We start from the raw sequence: 19,685 nt of genomic DNA, 5'->3' as shown, positions 1-19,685 counted from the left end.
ATTTGCTGGATTATTGTATGCACTGTCTATAGAAGCGTGCCTGTCAGAAATCACACAGATGCCAGCTTGTGGAGTCACGTGCGTTCAGAGATTCTTAAGAAAGAAACTCCAAGCAGCAGCCGTTTCTCCTTCTACCAATGCAAAGGCTATTGGGAAAATATTAGAATTTCCATCTTGTGCGACCGCCATCAGTAACTATCCTTTGTATTTCCCATACAACCAAGTTCCATCGACTTGAATAAGCGGCTTGTAGAATGTGAAACCGATGATGCAGGGACGGAATGCCCAGAAAAGTCTATGGAATATTCCATTACCTTCTAGACGAGTTCCGTCAGGGGATTGTGCCGGCAAGGTCTCCATTATAGAAACCGTCCCAGGTGAATACAAATGTAGTGCAGCCAGGTAGCGCGAAAGTTGTTTGTATGATTCCTCCCAATTACCGTATACCAGTTCAATTGCCTTGGTTTTCGCTAACCAAGCCTTTCTGTACGACGGTGTATATTTGAAAACAGCAACACAATGGGAGATAATAGTTTTGACCTTGAGTGACGGGTCAACTTCAACAAGAGGTATTATGGAATGGCAGATCATATCATGACTAAGTTTGCGATGATCCTGTGCCATGTTTGTGTTGACGCAAGTGTGAGCTTGAGAAATGGACCCTATCACCCACGTATTATGTTTCTTCTTGTACGATGCCATCAACCTATACCCACACTCCGGATTTTTGCATAAAATAACGTATCTTTCCGGTTTGAATTAGGTCATAACTACGCATTAAGTTTGAATTAGGGTTTGAATCAGGTCATAACTACCAAACTCTAATTATAACTGATCAATAAACCCTAATTATAATTGATTAATTAACCCTAACATGATTAACACTAATTCTCCCAAAAATTTATAAATAATATTATTTAGTTATAAATTAAATTAATATATATAAATTAATATATATATATATATATATATATATATATATATATATATCTTGTAAATAATATTATTTATATATATGTATTAATATAAATTAATATAATTTATAATAAATATAAATTAATAAATTTAAAATAAGTTAAAAAAGATTTTAAAAAACTTAAAAAAATAATTAAAAACATATTAAAAAAATAAAAAAAAAGCAAAAAAATAAATAAAAAATAGGTGTAGGCGCCACTCCTAGTGGCGACTTGCCCTCCAATTAAGGGTAGGCGCCATCTAGGGTGTCACCCATGTGTATGTTAGGGCACAAAAGTGTCCATTTTTATAATTTTTTTTGAAATAAAGATTATTTTTCATTTTTTTTTAAAATTGATTATTTAAAAAAAACCTTCTTATTTTGGCTTCTATTGCGATAAAAAACGGTCTAAAACAAAAAAGGGAACCATTTTCTTTTCTCACTGGTTCAAACAAAACGCCAAACAGTGGAATTTCGTCCCCTTTTTCTACTCGTCTTATCTACACAAAACTGGACACGCGTCACCCATGCTCTTCACTCACAAAACGCCGTCGTTCCTCCCTGATTTTCGTTTTTCCTCATTTCTCTATTCAAACCTTAAACTTCACTTCACAGCTCCTAGTTCCGACGGAAACGATAATGGTGGTTTTTGGCGGGAAAAAGGTTCACCAAATTGTCACCGGATTCGGCGGCAGCGGCCTTGGCCAGATAGTCGCCGCCGTCGCTGTATCCTTCCTTGTTCGAATCTTCTCCGCTCCCGGTCCCGCTCTCTTGCCGGAGAACGACGATGACGACGATGTTCCGAGTAACGATTCCCCCGACGGTGAACCTCCAACTCCCTCCGGAAAGGTTACGCCGGTTACAATTCGCTGGAACAGTATTAATTGTTCGCTATCCGATAAATCCTCCAAGTCCGTGAGTTTCTATTCATTCACTTTCTCTTTTTACGACTCCACTTCATGAAATCAGAAATACTGCTTAAAATCTAGTAGCCTGAGGAAAATCATTGTAATAGCTTTGGATACTTGCTTTATCGTTACATGCATATGATATTATCTTGCAATGTATGGAGAGTTTAGTTTATTTTTTTCTAAGTTTGAATCTGGTAATGATGGAGATTTGATGTGAATTCTGAAATGAATAGGTGAGGTTTCTGCTTAAAAATGTGAGTGGAGAAGCAAAACCAGGAAAATTATTAGCCATAATGGGGCCTTCAGGTTCAGGGAAGACAACATTGCTCAATGTTCTTGCCGGTCAGTTGGCAGCGTCGCCTCGGCTTCATCTGAGTGGCCTTTTGGAGTTCAATGGAAAACCTAGTTCTAGGAATAGTTACAAGTATGTTCGTGCTGTTGTTTTATAGGAATTTGTTGTGATTTTCCTGATATGCATCTTTTGAGTTTTGTTTGAAGATCTATTGAAATGCCGGTTTGCTGTAGGTTTGCATACGTGAGACAGGAGGATCTATTCTTTTCACAGCTTACTGTGAGGGAAACATTGTCTCTTGCTATTGAGCTACAGCTTCCCAATATATCTTCTGTTGAAGAGAGGGATGAATATGTCAACAATCTCCTATTCAAGCTAGGCTTGGTGAGTTTTTTTAAAAGGTGTAATTTGTTTCAGTGGCAAACTAGTTGCTGGTTAAATATTGGAATGTAAGAACAGTTATTAAGTAGATTTTTTCAACAAAGCTTTAGTACCTTCCTTGAAGATTCAATCTCGATTCATCAATTATGATTGACTACTAGTACTAATATTATATTTGTTTACACCTTCCATATTTGGATGCTTGCCCACCATTCTTACAAGTTCCAAAAATGAAAATTACTATCAAAATTACTTGTGTAATTATTTTTAACTTTCCTAATTTAGATTCTTGATTGACAATATGTTAGTCTCATTGGATAGTCTTGTGTTAATGATTTTATTTCTCTTTGGCATCTGTGTTCTTTTTCTTCAAAAGGTCAGTTGTGCTGATACCAATGTTGGTGATGCCAAAGTTCGTGGAATAAGTGGTGGTGAAAAGAAACGTTTATCCTTGGCATGTGAACTGCTTGCAAGCCCATCTGTTATTTTTGCTGATGAACCCACAACAGGTAAGCGTGCATTTGTAGAATTGCTTTGCAGTGGATTTGAACTTTACTTATGATATATTGGTGGACGCACATGGCTGTTATAACAGTATTACAACTTTGCACACAGCAAATTCCTCTTGCACATTCTTAAAATAAAAAAGAAATGTAATTAGTAAGAAATTTAATATGCATGTTTAGTTTCACATACATTCTGACCATTTATTACATTGATACTTGTGGTGCAAGAATTTCAATTTGAATATACTACATTGTTTGTACCTGTTTGGAACCTCCAATGCTAATATAGAAATAAAAAAAAAGAATGATTTTATCTCTTAATGAAAAATAAACCAAATAATGGGAAATATATGTAAAATGGTTTTCTATTTCACAATTGAGCGCTTGCATAGTCCTCTGAATGATCCAACTTTTGCCTCTTCATATTTGTTTATCTATGGTCAGAATGTCAGAAAACTCCACTGTGGTTCCAAACTCAATAGCTCATCTCCTCAAACTTATATGACTCTACATATTGACTCCTTACAAAGGGGTTTTTCCTGCATACGCAACGGGTTGACTTTCCTCTAAGATTGCACCATTTGATTTATTTAGGGAGTCAATTTTTGGGGCTGAATCACAATGTATCATTCTAATACTGACCTATACTTGTATGGGGCTTCCTGTGTATTAGCCTATCTAATGTAATAATATATTCACAAGTAGAACTTTGTTTCTTCCTATGATTATTTTTTCTTGTAAAAATTGTGTTTTTTTATACTAATTGATCATGCATTAATGGCTTCTCCTTGCCATTAGCTGCTTCCGTGTGTGCTCAGTTTTCACAGAGATTTATATCATTTCTCTCTCCACTTATTTTGTTTTGAAGTTACTTTTAGGACTTGATGCCTTCCAGGCTGAGAAAGTTATGGAAACTCTCCGACAACTTGCACTCGATGGTCATACTGTAATATGCTCTATACATCAGCCAAGAGGTTCCGTGTATAGCAAATTCGATGACATTGTTTTGCTAACTGAGGGTTCACTTGTTTATGCCGGTCCTGCTCGCGATGAACCGTTGGCGTACTTCTCAAAATTTGGGTAATTGTCTTAACCGTATTTATATTTTGCCGTCATACATTCTTACACCAGAAATCTTCTCAATTACTGTAGGGCTTAAGATATTGTGGCCCTATTAACTTCGTATACTATTAAATAGCCTATTTCACTGATTTCTTTATTACTAGCTGATAACATAACACACTTTTATGTCTATTATTGAGAATATTTCTTTGAAACTGTTAACCTTTATAAAAGCCAAGAAATCTAGATTATAGAAGCTTGTCAGAACATCAAATATAATGTTTACAGTTGAAAATTCCTCCTTCATTGCAGTCCATCCATACCTGCCTAATTGCAGCATTATTTGGGTTGCATTCCATGCAGCCTCCAACACCTTCATTGTGTTGGATGTGAAGGGATGAATTTAGTCCCACATAGCCTAACGATATGGCCCGTGTAAATGTTTATAAAACTTGGGCAACCCTCTCACCTTACTACCCGTTTTTGTAAGGATGAGTTAAGTCCAATATAAAACCTAAGATGTTATTAGAGCCTATCCGAGATCTGTTGCCGGGCTTCCCTTACTGTCCATGCTTCAGGCTCATCAGGACTTAAGCGTGAGTGTGTGTTGGAAATTTCACCTTCATTTGTGTCTACCCGTAGCTGCATAATTGCGGCATTGGGGTTGCTTTCATTGCAGTATTCAACACTTTCATTGTGTTAGAAGTTAAAGAAGTAAGGAGTAATAGATTGTAATGGTAATTTTGTTTAACATACAATTTGTATTTGACTTCTTGACTTTTAATTCTGAACAGCTGGTTGATAATTGTTGATGAAACAGGTACCACTGCCCGGATCATGTAAATCCTGCAGAATTTTTGGCCGATCTTATATCCATAGACTACAGTTCTTCTGACAGTGTCCATTCTTCTAAAAAAAGGATCAATGGGCTTGTTGAGTCTCTCTCACAAAAACTACCCACAATAATATATGCAACTCCAATTACTTTAGACGACCTCTCAAAAAGTAGAAAAAGAATTAGCAAGAGGACTATAGCAAAAAGGAAAGGGGGGTGGTGGAAGCAATTCTGGTTGCTTCTTAGACGGGCATGGATGCAGGTCTCGCTTTTTCTTTATTGTCTTTCTACTTATCAAATGGCTGAACCTGGCTATATTGCATGATAGGACTTGTAAAGGTTTTCATTCTTTCTCCCATGAACCAATTTGACGTGTCTTAAAGAAAGACTTACGAGGCTTGATTGAGTTATATGGCAAGACATAATCACAAAAGTGATATTACTGTTTATTTTCATATCTCGTATTTTGCGAAGTAAAATTTATTTTCTGTGTAATAGCTTCAACCATATCGCCTATTTTCTTTATATTATTTTTCCCTGGTCAGTAGATATAGCCTTATAATTTTGGAATGTTAAAAATAATGATTTATATCTTGCACTTAGTGTTAGGAGAATGAAACTTATTTCTCATTTAATTGATCCACGATTCTCTGGCTTATTAGGCTTCCCGCGATGCACCTACCAACAAAGTTCGGGCGAGGATGTCAATTGCATCAGCAGTTATCTTTGGTTCAGTTTTTTGGCGAATGGGAAAATCTCAGACTTCAATACAAGACAGAATGGGATTGCTTCAGGTTTGTGATGTTCTTGATTCATGCAAGCTTATTTCTCCCAGGCCTGCTGCTAATAAGCATTGCAGAACAACTTTAAACTGTTTTTATGCTGCATACATTCAATTTTTAGTCTACTAATATCTATATGCAAACTCATATATTATGGTTGTTTTGGAATAGTGGAATTTATCGTGCTCATTAAATTATTCTACAAAGTGCCATTCTATAAGTCATCTTCAGATACTACGCATTGTGGCTTTTGACTTTTAATCATTTGATTTTTTGGTAGACACTTTCTGCAAGTATGTATCTGTGTTGTATGTACCTTGTACCTGATTTTATAAGGCTGGCTTTCTTATAGTATTAGGAATTCTCTCTTACTAACCTATTGTAAAACAGAATAATCAAATGTTATGTGGACCGCCAATTAACCGTGTTGGGATAATGTTGTCCTAATCTAGTAGACTTGACTACTTGAGTTCCATCTTTTTTTGTAATTATCTCAACAACCTTTTTGAAATGCTTTAAACTCAAAATTCTAAAGAATCTTGTTATTATACTATTAAAATGACAGTTTCACCTGGCTAAGTTTGCCTTCCTGAATTACAAGAATGGAATTCACAGGTTGCTGCAATAAACACCGCTATGGCTGCTCTCACAAAGACTGGAGGTGTGTTTCCAAAGGAACGGGCAATTGTTGATAGAGAACGTGCTAAAGGCTCCTATTCCTTAGGCCCCTATCTGTTTTCGAAACTCTTGGCTGAGATTCCAATTGGAGCAGCATTTCCATTAATGTTCGGTGCTGTTTTGTACCCAATGGCACGTCTCCATCCTACTTTGATGAGGTTGATTTCCTTTGCCGGTCTCAGCCAGCTATATAGTTTGAGTCAGTTCTCAATTTCTTTTCATTTTATTTTTTGGGCAGTAGATTGAATTTTTCCGTATTGTTTCGTACAATGAGGTGCAAGAAAGGTGCACAGTTTTTTCATGTCCGCATATTCCATAATCGCCATTGTTTTTTTAGTAGGGTAGTGTCATTGTTCCATTTCCAAAGGTTATATATTTTATTCAAAATCTCAAAGGCAGGGGATGAAGAAGCGTTTTGTATAAGCAGAAATAATGTATACATGTGATGATTAAGCGTTCTGTATAAGCAGAAATACAAATTAAATTTTTCATCTTTCTCTTGATCTTTGTTGTCTTTGGTATAAAAAGAACCAAAAGAGAAAAATACAAGGGAAAAGAAGTTCGTCCTCTATGTCGCTCTCCACTCACATCTGCTTTGTGTCTTTGTTGGCATGAGGGCTTTATTCTAGTTGATTATTTCCATCTCATTATAACTAATAATTTTGACATTTTAGATTTGGGAAATTCTGTGGAATCGTTACTGCGGAGTCTTTTGCTGCATCTGCGATGGGTCTTACTGTTGGTGCTATGGTTCCAACTACTGAAGCAGCAATGGCAGTAGGCCCCTCTCTTATGACAGTTTTTATAGTATTTGGTGGCTACTATGTTAACCCGGAAAATACCCCGATTATCTTCCGCTGGATTCCTAGTGTTTCTCTGATAAGATGGTAAGCACAATTCTGATTTATTAGCAATCAATGGGATTTAACACAACATAACATTATTGGATCGAAGTGCCATGCATCATTTGAAATTTTAATATACGTTTCTTAGACTCATACTAATGAATACTAAATTAATTTATGCACACTTTCAGGGCCTTTCAAGGACTTTGCATCAATGAATTTCGTGGTCTTCAATTTGATCACCAGCATTCATTTGATATTCAAACTGGAGAACAGGTGAGGGTAGAGCCACGATCTTTTAATTTCAACTGGAACTAAAATTATGTTTGATAAAACTATGTAAAATGCTGACATATATTTTGATCAATATGTTTAATTGGGCATGCTTTCTTGAATGCTGATCCATTTCACTTATCCCTTTCTCTCTTTCACAGGCACTGGAGCGTCTTTCATTTGGAAAAACTACAATTAGGGATACGCTGGCAGCACAAAATAGAATATTGTTATTTTGGTATTGCACCACCTACCTTCTCCTTGAGAAAAACAAGCCCAAATACCAGCAACTTGAAACAGCCCCTTCTGACCATGACAAGCCGCATTTAAAACTCGAGGAGTTCAATTCTGAACAGTCTGATCTGACATATGAAGCACCAGACGTCAGCCAAGTTGGTTCCGACGAGCCCCTCGAGTCACCTGAAGTAGACCCTGTTGGCTCTTTTATCTTAGAAGGTTTGTAATCAGCTGGGCACTACTGCTGTTCTTATCAGACATTCATCTATTTATTAATTTATCTAATACAGGTGCTCAGTAGAGTGATATCTCTGCAATGGATGACCTTCAGTTACTGGGATGCCGTTTCCTATAGAACAAGACCACAATCACTGATATCCACGATGTCATTATTGGACATCCAAAACACCAGCTTAGGTTAACAGATTCTTACTCCTACCCAGCTGTAATAATAAACAGTGACAGTGGATAATTTTTAGCAGTTTCATCTTTGGTTCAATTAATTAAAGTGACTATTTTTCATCAAGTGATTAGAGCATGTTGAAATTGTCTATGCAATGAAATTTTCCTGATTATGAATAGTACCATGACCAATGATGTATGAAAATTGAGGCTACCAGAAGGTTTATTTTGTATGACCCTGGTTTAATATTGACCTAGTGGACACTAACGTTCTAGATATTGCTTTTTCTTGCCCAATATTGGAGCATTTAAGTCATCTGTTTGGGTTAGTAATAGAGTTACAAGGTCACTCTTTTGAATTTATAATTTATTTCTTTTTTCAATTTGTTTACTTTAATCGACTAATCGTTGCGATATGTTCTTCTATTAGTAATTTCTAAAATACATTTTTTTAAATAAAAAAGCGACATGTTAAATAAATTAAGCAAGGCTACTAATCATCATTTGACGTATTACCATTGTTTTTATAATGCATCGTACCGTTTGCGGATTTGCTTCATGATACTAGTTGATTAAAAAAATAAATTTGTCTTCCATAGTTCCATTATACTACTATGGTTGAATTGGTAAAGTGAATGATGATAACAGTGATTAGATAGGAAACAAATCCAACGTGATGCAAATAGAAAGATAAGAAGGTTCTTGCTTAGCGTAAGGACTATTCAAATTAACCAACACGCCACCTCCAAATATATGGTGTGACGTAATCGCCAATCTCTCTTTCTTGGAATTAAGCTCTATTTTACGCCAAAACTTCCACTCCACCGTCTTCAAAAAGTTGCAATAATTGAACCCGCAACAACAAAACACGCACAATATGTCTTATTTAGGTGGCAAAGTCTTGTATATTCCTTCCAATCACAAATTGCAACCCTTGATCTTTTTCAACTCCAACAAAATGCAAACAAAATCTCTTGCCTTATCATCAACCCCTCCTAGATACAATTCAATACGGCGAAGTACACCATTCATTTCACATAATAACAGGAGTTTCATCTCAGCTTCAAAAAGAGACTCGTTTGGCCAACATTATGATGGCAAGATGGTGGACGAAAACATGATCATTCTTAGAATGCGAATCCGCGAGATTGAGATGCTGGAAAACAAGTCCAAACCTCCTTCTCATTGGACAGAATGGGAGAAGAAGTATGTTGAGAATTATGGTTCGGATGTATGTGATGGAGTTGGATTGTTGCAAAGGATGTTGATGAACACTAGACCTGGCTTGGTTGTGGGAGTATTAGCTATGATCATGCTAAGCTTGTCAATGTCCATGTCACTACTTGTGTTTCAACTGATGGAGTTGGCTAATGCCTCAATGCTAGCTTTTTCATCCGTCTAGATTTGGAGTTGGCTATCATGTCGCAATTGTTACATGTTCTTATTTTTATTTCACCAATTCCATGTAAGAATTACGGTAAAAAAATCATATTTTCTTAGCAGAGTTTATTTATTTATTTAAGTTTTCATAACATTTTGTATTGAAAAACTCAAATAACAAAAAATATTTGTAAGTAATGTAATTTTCCCAAATTATTTGCAAGTAAATATATTTGTATTTTTTTATAAATTATAAAAACTATTTTTTTAAAATTGAACTCGATTTAATAATTTTAATGTTGTAATTCAGAGTTGAATTCAAATATAGAACTTTAAGATAAATTAAAGGAGACTCAAACAATCACATTCGTCATGAAGCTGATTGGAAATATACACGTGAGAATGTGAGAAGAAGTTCCACATCGCTTAGTTTTGTAAATAAAGAGAGAGTCCAATTATAAGATATAAGTTCTTTGAAATTCCACATCGCTTAGTTTTGTGAAGCAAGAGAGAGTTCAATGCTATATATAGGATTCAAATTCTTTATTCCAAGATGCATCCGTCTAAATCACTTTAAACTTGTATTTGACTTTCTTTGTTCTCTTATACTCTTGTATTAGAGTATTGTGAGATGTTGTTAAATATTTGTTTTAATTAATGTGGATGTACTGGGGGTTTGAGTTAGTTGAAAGTATATTGTGTGCTGTAACAATTTTCACATAGTGTTATTCCTTGGTTGTATTTTCTTCGGTTTTGGAATTTCCACGTTATGTTCTTGTGTTGGGATTGTGTTCCTCTTTTTTTCTCCATGCTTTGTTTTTCCTAACAATTGATATCAGAGCTTTTGGTTTGATCCGGGTGTCGCATCTCAAAAAATACGATCATTTGTGAAGCGTTTGCATGCTTGCAGAAAAAATAATTTGAACATAGTTGCCATCTAACTTTATTTACTCCTAAAAGAAGGAAAGAGAAAATACCGGTAAAACGTTTAAAAGAAAAGAAGTTGGTCGTCGCAATCATATTCAGGTTCATGAGTCGATTACGCAAAGGGAAAGTATTATCACACCTTACGTCCGTTGTACTCAACGGAAACCTTTTAGTTAAACTTGCGATTGAATTGTTAGATTATGTTAATCGTTTTCTTTGACTTATTGAGTGAGAGAAAAAGAGAAAGAAATAAAAGGTCTTTTTGGTTTTTTATTAATGTTCCTGACAAGATTTCAAAATCCTGCTCCTACGTATCTCTAGGTGCGATGGAGAACTCAAGGCTACGTAGTTCTTTGTAGAAAAGAACTATTTATTGGTTGCTTTTAAAGAATGACCCTTTAGACATATCGAGTGGTTAAACCTTTATTTATTGTCCACTCTTGGAGGCTGAAGCTTTTGTTTGTTTCACGTTGATATGGATAAAGCATACTCGTTTTTGAAAAATATTTTCGACGTTGCATAAGAGCAGAAAATAAGTTTGATTGGTTTGAGTATGCTTTAGGGTTTGGAAGGTGAGTATTAATGACTTAAAATCGATTACCACTTGAGCCTAACACTCGAGACTATGACTGGACCTTTCACCCAAGTAATCTTTTTCTTTCCAATTTGTTTGCGAAAAGGTTCATATATTTATAAGTATTTTGAAGTGAAAGACAAACACTTTAGCTTGCAAGCTATTACAACTCGGGCTTAGCGTTTAGGACTATAATTGAACCTTTTATCTAAGTAGTCTTTTTCTTTCCATTTATTGAAAAAAGGAGACGCGTTTAGATTTTTGGCGAAAAGCGGAGGATTTATGACTTACAAGCGATTACCACTTGCGTATAATACTCGGAGCTATGACTGGACCTTTCACCCAAGTAGCCTTTTTCTTTCATTATTGTTTGAAATTGTCAAAGTATGAATTAGTCGTTTTGAACTTGATTGTGAAAAGGGCTTGATATTATGTCAAACATTGTGTTATGACATGAAAATGGTTGAGAAATGGTTTGAAGTTTGATAATGAAAATGGTTTGATTTAAAGAGACATTTGACGTTGGATCAAACACTCATGTTGTATTCTATTGAATTTGATTTGGGAAAAGACCTTACATTGAATCAAGCTTGTTTTTATTTTTCTTTTGAAAATGATTCTTTTTACGTTATCTTGATTAATTCTAGCTAAGAGACAAGTAAAAGAAAGCGGTAAAAGTTATTAAAAACTATAAGAGAGAGATAGAATTGTTCAAATGGGGATAGTGTGGTAAATGTATAAAATAAGGCAAACAAAAAATCATAGAAAGAGAAAAGAAATAAGTCTAAGTTCTAAACATGTATTAACTATTACTTAAACCAAAAGAAACTATTTAATAAAATTTAATTAATAAAAAAATAAGTAATAATTAATTAATTTTTAATTTAATGTAATTAAAAAGATTAAAAAACAAATTGTTTATTTAAAAAAAAAGAAAATAAAAACAACAAAACAAACATAATGGACTTAGCTTGAAACAAATGAAGCAAAAGGCCAAATTTGTGGGCACTTTAAGAAAATTTTACCCTATACCCCTACAATTGTACCCATACCCCTACATTTAAATTTTTTTGACCAAAATACCCTCATACAAATAGGGTATATTTTCCGTTTCAAAATTTTTTTACCATTTTCGTTGAAGACTTCCGGAGAAGAAATTTTTTTGGCGTTTTTGCATTGTATACCGGAACACTTAAGAGTAAGTCTTCCGGTTTGAAAAGTGTATACCGGAACACTTCTCTAAAGTGTTCCGGTTTGTTGTTTTTATGGACACTGAATCGGAAGTCTTCTAGAAAGTCTTCCGGTTTGTATACTTGTATACCGGAACACTTTCTTCAAGACTTCCGGTTTGGATGATGTATACCGGAACTCTTCTTTGAAGTGTTCCGGTACGTAATTTTTTTTTTTTTTAATTTTAATTATTTTTTTAACATTATTTTTGCAGTGGTTCGAAGAAGAGGTGCAGATGGCCGGATTTCAGTCCGCATGTTAGACCGGGGTGCATCTTCATCTGCAGCTGCAGCTGAGCCGACTGGATATCCAGGAGGGCCGTACGATACATCTCTTTTGGTGAAGTACGAGCATCATGTTGCTCGACATATATGGTTCGGTGAGGTAAGTAAACAGACTATATTTGAAAACGAATAATAGTTGAATATTTTATAATTTGTTTTCTAATATGTGTTTTAATTGTTTTTAGGAAAGAGGACCAAAGAAAGAGTTGAAGGTTGCCGGACATGGACTGAAGTTGAATTCTAGGGTTCCATTGGCTCTTCCACCACAGATGGAGAGTTGGGTATCTAGATCCGGTTTAGCTTCACTGCAGAGAACGAGTCTGAACAAGATAGACACAAATCTTGTCTCTGCATTTGTGGAAAGATGGCATCTAGAGACATCTTCATTTCACATGCCGTTTGGTGAAATGAGCATTACTTTAGATGATGTCGCATGTCTACTTCACTTGCCCATTAGGGGTATCTTTTGGAGTCCTCAGGATGTGACTGAAGAGCTAGCTGTTGAACTTGCTGTTGACTACCTAGGAGTGTCACAGGGTCAGGCACAGTCACATGTTCGGAGCTGCAGGGGGTCGTATTACAAGTTGGAGTGGTTATATGATATATTCGTACATCATAGGGCTGCTTCCAGCTGGGCATATGCGACTAGAGCATATCTATTGATGTTGGTGGGTTCCACCATATTTGCTGATAAGACCTTTACACTTGTAGAGGCACGATACCTCCTCCTGTTTAGGGACTTGGATGGATGTTCAGGATATAGTTGGGGAGCAGCTGCACTAGTTACCCTCTACCGATATCTTGGAGATGCGTCCATGTACAGTTGCAAACAGCTAGGTGGATATCCTACTCTCCTACAGGTATATAATTTAATTTTGTTAATTAAGTGTTGGATTCATTTTATAAAATATTGTAACTTAATTTGTTTTATTTATTATGTTTTTATTTTGTAACAGTGTTGGATTCACGAGTATTTTCCAACTGTTGAAAAAAGAGGGGAGAATTGGAATCCTGCTGGAAACTGTGGTCTTCCCCGAGCGATGAGATGGTCGTATAGACAAGGAGTCCTGAAGGTTGATGATTTACGACCTATTTTGGACGAGCTGACACCTACCGACGTCATCTGGCGACCATTTGAGGATCATAGAGCATGGCGTGTATTTGATGAGATATGTCTTTACAGGGGCTGTTTGAAGTGGGGTGAAACAGTTGTTCCATACTTGCCTGATAGATGTTTACGTCAGTTCGGGTATAGGCAGTATGTTCCATCCCCACCTCTGGATTGTATGATGGCGACGGATATTGATGTTGATTGGATCAGTTACCATCAGAGTGTTGTCGATGTGATCGGTTCATCTTCCGTGGCCACCACTCCATCTGAGGTAGTAGACGGTTATCTGGAGTGGTATTATCGTGTTTCCCATCCACGGTTGGTCCCTCCCCATCGTGACGCTCCTAGAGAGGTACCCGTTCCTGTATATGACGCCGGGCCATCTGATCCTGATTGGGCTCGTGTATCTACATTGATTCGTCGCTATCTGAGACAGGTTAATGCTGAAGAGGAAGATCCACAGTTTTCTGATTTATTTGAAGCTTTGCATATTTCTCGTTCACATTGATTATATGTATTAAGCTTTGAATATAATAGACATAATAATATAGATTTCATGTTTTGATTACATATTTATGTTTTGATTACATAATCATGCTAATACAGGTGTAAGTAATTGCCAATGTTGCATACGTCCTGCAAATCCTAGCATCCAAGTAGTTGCTATATGAGAACGAAATTTCTTCCAATCTAATGTGACCGGTGGCAATGGAAACCCCTCTTTCATGTTAACCTGATAAAGTAAAATAATTAAAAGATTAAGTCATATAACATAAAATATTAACTGGAATAATTAAAATATTTAGACATATAAATACATACCTGAACCCAATGATTCTGGTTAACAAAACCAATGCAATAAATAGAGACATTTGGTGAATGTGAACTTGTCATCGGAAAGAAAGTGAGGCACAGATTGCCTAAACAGACAAGTACAACATTATAACGATTCGCTATCAAGTAACCCATATCTGGTAGACTCATCCATTTTTCAGGTGGCTGTGAACCAAACGATTCTATCATCAAAGATTCTCTCACAGCTGACAACCGATTAGAAAATAACTTGTCATACAAAGTTGACCTATCCTTGTCTATTAATTCCAACCCCAACTCTCTACGAACCATTGACCAACCATCCTCACCATATCCATGCAATGATGCAATGACTCTAAATCCACAATTACCATCTGATTCAACATTAACTACATCTTCAATGTATGACCTAATATGATTAGGAAATTGAACAATGAATTGTGGTTGCTTCTTTGATAATTTGATCTTCTTCGAAGTCTGTGATGGTTGAGATTGCCTTTGTGAAGATTGAGATGCCTTATCAACATACTCATGATACGAAGGGTCCCTATAAACATCATAATCTGCTGGTTTTTTCCCTTTCTTCTTCACTCCTCCTTTGGTTTTTATTTTCTCAGGTGGTGGACACAATGTTGTCATTGTTGGGTATGCTAGTTCACACACCCTACTCCTTAATGCCCTTTTCCCAATAACATCTAATGACCTAAATCGTCTCCATAACTCATCCATTGCAGCCGTCATATCCACCTCTGATCCATCATCTTCACCTATCTCTAACTCAACTTCCATAGTTAGTTTTCTCCAATGAACATGAACAGCATCAATGGGTATCGGTATACCACCTACTCTGTATCTTCCTAACTCACAAGCACAAGGTAACCCATAAGATGTTCTAAGAGTACAACCACATATTTGCCTGTTAGTTCCAACATAATCAACTCTCAATAACTCTTCAGCAATACGTCTCAAAGCAGCTCGAGATACGGAACCACGCAAATAACCATAAAAGGGACTTACGTGCGCGTGCTCAACTTCATAAAAACTCTTTTGAAATGAAGCTCTAATGTTTCCCAGTTGTAACCTCAAGTTGTTATTCATGGCTTCCCAACATTTGACCATGTCACCTATACTGTTTCCTAACATCTGCTTTAACTTCCAATGAGCAGATTCAACCCTAAAAATATCAGATATAAAAAATACCATTAGATATTGAAAATATCAAATATTAAAAATATCAGATATTCAAAATAACACATAAAAAAAACATAAAAATAATATCAGATATAAAAATAACACATACAAAATTATAAGACGTACCGATTAGTCGTTGTGTTACCCAAATGTAGGACTCGATTAATCCATGCTCCAACAAATCTATGCCTATGTGGAGTCAACCATGTGTCTTTCACATAATTAATAAATCCACTATAATCAACACATGCTTGCTCAAGTTGATGCAACCGCTGACCATACTCAACCTCATCACTAGCCCAGACAACTTCCATCCATAATGTGTCTATCGTCTTTTGCAGGTCATTCACCACATGTTGTTTGCATTTGGCACCAACGTTTTTGTTAATGTGAAATCTACATAGCAAATTAATCGAGTTGGGAAACACAACTTCAATTGCTTTCATCAAAGCAAGATCTCTATCTATCAAAATCACTTGTGGACACATGTCTTTCTTCACAAACAACTCTTTTAATTTCTCCAGTACCCAGCAAAAATTCTCTGTTTGCTCAGACTCCATATACGCAAATCCAACAGCAAAAGTCAACTCAGTCGATGTCATGCCAACAATTTCAAACAAAGGTTGTCTATATTTGTTTGTCTTGTAGGTGCTATCCATAACTAACACAATCGGAAATATATTCAACAACTTAACTGAATCAGGATGTGCCCAAAATATCTCTTTCACCACTTCCGAGTCATCATGTTTTCTACTCCAATACACATATCCTGCATCCTCAATAAGCTTAAACAAATGTTGTATCTCACTCCTTGGACCTCTTATCTCTTTTTCTATCACACTCTTATGCTTGTATACTTGTGTAATCCGAGTGACATTCTCAGGAAACTTGTCTTGCAAGGAAAGCAAAATGTTTCTAGGTGCTACATGTCTCTTTGCCAAATCAGCGACATGTTGCTTCTCATCTGTGGTCAACCTACCAATAAACGAATGACCTTCTAATCTATCAGGTAAACCATGATTATGTAACCCACATTTTACATCAATCTTCCAACCAGATCCATCTTTCGCCGGAGTCGACCTGATTTTAAATGGACATCCACATTTCTTGGAAGCACTTTGGGTACCACTATCACTAATCTTGTGTTTCCCACCTTTATCACAACCAAATATTATTTTGTTACTTCTCCCTCTCTTCCCCGTTTCAGTATCTGAACGACTGATAATAACAGTTACTTTATTGTCGATTCCAACCTTTTTAATCCATCTGATAACCTCTTCTCGTGTACCAAATCTTTCCGTCGTCATAAACGCATCAGTAGTATCTACACATATTTTGGGAAGATTTTCCATTTCTGTAAAAAAAAAAAAATTAAAAAAAAAAAAATTAAAAAAAAAACGTACCGGAAGACTTTAGGAAAGACTTCCGGAACACACATAATGCATACCGGAACTCTTTGGAGAAGAGTTCCGGTATGCAAATTTTTTTGAAATTTTTTTTATATGAACCGGAACTCTTTCCTTAAGTGTTCCGGTTTGTTTTTTTTGTGTTCCGGAAGTCTTTCCTAAAGTCTTCCGGTTTGGAAAAATACATACCGGAAGTCTTCTCCAAAGAGTTCCGGTGCGAGGGGTGTGAAAGTGTAATTTTTGCAATTTTCAACAGAATGGTAAAAATGAAATGGTAAATTGGTTAAAACCAATTAAGGGTAAAATGGGAATTTTTAAATTTTTGTAGGGGTATGGGATTAATTGTAGGGGTACAAGGTAAAATTTTCGCACTTTAACTAGAAAAACAAAGGTTTCCAACAAGTAAATTGGGCGCAAGCCCAAAGCCGAAGAGGCCCAAGAGAGAGTTAATGAATTGACTCAGTCTTGGCCATACGATCAACCTACTAGAGGAGTCGAACAAATCCTATAGCTGAGAGTGACATAGCACTATGGTCACACATGCGTGGGATCAGGGGGCAAGTGGACTATGACATGGGGGACAAATGGCTAAAGGGTGCCACTTATCCTGTGATTGACGATCACCTGAACAACAACAAAACACCATAACCTTCTCATCCTCTCTCATTTAAACCCCTCCAATATCTCTCTTCACTATCCGTCCCAAACTCACTCTCTATACTCTGCAAAACTCTTCCGCCGTCCACTTCCTTCTTCTCCGACCTCACCCTGCCGAGGATGCATGGTGACTGGAGGCGCTGCCTCCGTCCTCTTCGGTGATCCCTTACCCTAAAACCTAAAAGGCCCAACATAAACCCCCATCCATTTTTACCCCTCAGCCCAAATCTATCCTCAGTTTTCGTTAATTCATCTTTAAATGGCCGGATCGACGCAACTAGAAACCTCAAAACCTAACCCAAAAATCAACACAAACAAACATACATCTAGCCTAAAAAAACTATTCAAACACGAATCCAACGAAATATCAACGGAAAACCACTACAACATCAATAAATAAAAGCCATGCAAAACCCTACTCAAGAATGTTCTGTTCAGTTCAGACATACACAACAAGTAGCATTTAACAAATATTTTGCAAGGAAGACGTAAAATTGGCAGAAAAAGGCACCGACCCGGATGTTCCCGGAGTGAGGATCCACAAGGTAACTCCTACTCTTTCTCTTGCTTTTAGTCGGGTGCTTTTACGTTTACTTATTCCGTTACTTTGTCTTCCTTCTTCCGTTGTTGTTGTTGTTGTTGTTGTTGTTGTTGTGCTGTAGCAGTTAATTAGGTCTTTAGCTCACCTTGTTCAGAGCTTCAACAAGAAGCTATGATAGGTTTTAGGATTAAAGCTCTAAATGGGGTTAGGGTTGGAATTCATCAAAGTAACCTTGCTCTCAACTGTGGATTCGTATGAACAATATGATAGGTTCTTATATAGGGTAATTTGAGATAAAGGAATTGAGGTACATGTTAGCTTTTTATGTTAGTGAGATACGCGTGGATGAATTTTTTGCTAAAGAATTTTGTTAATTTTTCTACGAAGCGTGTGAGTTTGTTAGGAAAATCAAGTGAGTGGAATGACACTGATTTTGTGGAATTGCTCATGTGCAATCCATAGGGTGAATTTGTGAGTGGGCAATGCGTGAGTGAAAGAGCTTCTGTAAGAAAATGATGGTCCCATGAATTTGAGTGAAAATTCAAATCTTACTGTTACCACTGTAATTTACGTGACCTATTCAAATTTCAAGTCCAAAAACTTGTTTACATCACATTAGCGTTTGCTTGGATCAATTAACCTCATTTTCAAATTGACTTGACTATTTAACATGAATCAAGTGACTTATCCAATGTAAACCCTGAATTCTGACTTGATTTTCTTCTTCTTTGGATGCTATTTCTTTTGCATGTTTTGCTCATGAGGATTGTGCACCAAGAAAGGCTTAGGATGGTAGTTGCACTTGAAAACAAGATTTAAATTACCTCAATCACATAGACCATGCTTCTTGTTTATTTTTCTTGTATTATCTTAGCCTTGTAGTCTAAAGCTCTTGTAATTTAAGATGAAGATGTATAAACAATCTTGTATCAAATCGTCTACCTTATAATGTCTGAATGGACCTTTGTACCTTTTTGAAAGTGAAGTTAAATGACATTTTAATGCATTAATATTGGTACAACAACCAAAACATACATGGTTCAAAATTCTACCAAATGACACAGTGCTAAACCAAATGTGGGTATAACCTTCATGTAGCCTTGAATCAATAAGCTTGAGTTCCAAAATTACCTTAATTGGAAATATATTTGGTCTTATATAAAAACAATTAATCTTATCCTATACTATAGGAATGTAAAGATATCCTAAATGCAAACTTGACTAAATATAAACCAAACTCAATGCTAAGATTAAAAAGGAAAATAATAGACATGATGAGATGAAATTAGTAAATGCAGGATCAAAGACAAAAGTTAACCTTCTTAACTTTTATCTTAATCTCAAATATATGCTAATGGATGCACAAAAATGAAAATAAATGCAATGCAAATGAACTAGGAATAAAAGTAAAA

The 19,685-nt window shown here is 36.0% G+C and overlaps 2 protein-coding genes across 3 annotated transcripts; both read left to right on the top strand.

Moving 5' to 3' along the window:
• The first annotated feature begins 1,405 nt into the window (after positions 1 to 1,405).
• On the top strand, positions 1,406 to 9,658 carry LOC127097954 (ABC transporter G family member 7). 2 transcript variants are annotated; one of them, XM_051036452.1, is made up of 12 exons: positions 1,408 to 1,870; positions 2,100 to 2,290; positions 2,392 to 2,542; positions 2,916 to 3,048; positions 3,924 to 4,125; positions 4,928 to 5,204; positions 5,605 to 5,736; positions 6,340 to 6,560; positions 7,077 to 7,289; positions 7,439 to 7,523; positions 7,682 to 7,976; positions 8,048 to 9,658. In XM_051036452.1, the coding sequence occupies exons 1-12, from the start codon at positions 1,595 to 1,597 to the stop codon at positions 8,056 to 8,058; spliced, it is 2,187 nt and encodes a 728-aa protein (XP_050892409.1). In that variant the 5' UTR covers positions 1,408 to 1,594; the 3' UTR covers positions 8,059 to 9,658. The 2 variants fall into 2 exon arrangements, 1 of the variants encoding a protein (XP_050892409.1); XR_007793244.1 differs by lacking the exons at positions 7,682 to 7,976; positions 8,048 to 9,658 and having other exon boundaries at positions 1,406 to 1,870; positions 6,340 to 6,601; positions 7,439 to 7,529.
• A 2,832-nt stretch (positions 9,659 to 12,490) lies between these two features.
• On the top strand, positions 12,491 to 14,235 carry LOC127097953 (protein MAIN-LIKE 1). Its single transcript, XM_051036451.1, has 3 exons — positions 12,491 to 12,654; positions 12,740 to 13,414; positions 13,511 to 14,235. The coding sequence occupies exons 1-3, from the start codon at positions 12,526 to 12,528 to the stop codon at positions 14,171 to 14,173; spliced, it is 1,467 nt and encodes a 488-aa protein (XP_050892408.1). The 5' UTR covers positions 12,491 to 12,525; the 3' UTR covers positions 14,174 to 14,235.
• Positions 14,236 to 19,685: the final 5,450 nt, after the last annotated feature.

Source organism: Lathyrus oleraceus, chromosome 6, assembly GCF_024323335.1.
Source record: "Lathyrus oleraceus cultivar Zhongwan6 chromosome 6, CAAS_Psat_ZW6_1.0, whole genome shotgun sequence".
NCBI lineage: Eukaryota > Viridiplantae > Streptophyta > Magnoliopsida > Fabales > Fabaceae > Lathyrus > Lathyrus oleraceus.
Note: the sequence above shows the minus strand (reverse complement) of the source record. Positions and strands in the feature narration are given on the sequence as shown.

What these genes read in the sequence shown, in the direction of transcription:
- LOC127097954 (XM_051036452.1), top strand. Translation starts at nt 1,595, where the DNA reads ATGGTGGTTTTTGGCGGGAAAAAGGTTCACCAAATTGTCACCGGATTC. An exon ending in AGTTCTAGGAATAGTTACAA is followed by an intron (nt 2,291 to 2,391) that starts GTATGTTCGTGC and finishes GGTTTGCTGTAG; the next exon opens with GTTTGCATACGTGAGACAGG. An exon ending in GCGTACTTCTCAAAATTTGG is followed by an intron (nt 4,126 to 4,927) that starts GTAATTGTCTTA and finishes TTGATGAAACAG; the next exon opens with GTACCACTGCCCGGATCATG.
- LOC127097953 (XM_051036451.1), top strand. Translation starts at nt 12,526, where the DNA reads ATGTTAGACCGGGGTGCATCTTCATCTGCAGCTGCAGCTGAGCCGACT. An exon ending in GACATATATGGTTCGGTGAG is followed by an intron (nt 12,655 to 12,739) that starts GTAAGTAAACAG and finishes AATTGTTTTTAG; the next exon opens with GAAAGAGGACCAAAGAAAGA. An exon ending in GATATCCTACTCTCCTACAG is followed by an intron (nt 13,415 to 13,510) that starts GTATATAATTTA and finishes ATTTTGTAACAG; the next exon opens with TGTTGGATTCACGAGTATTT.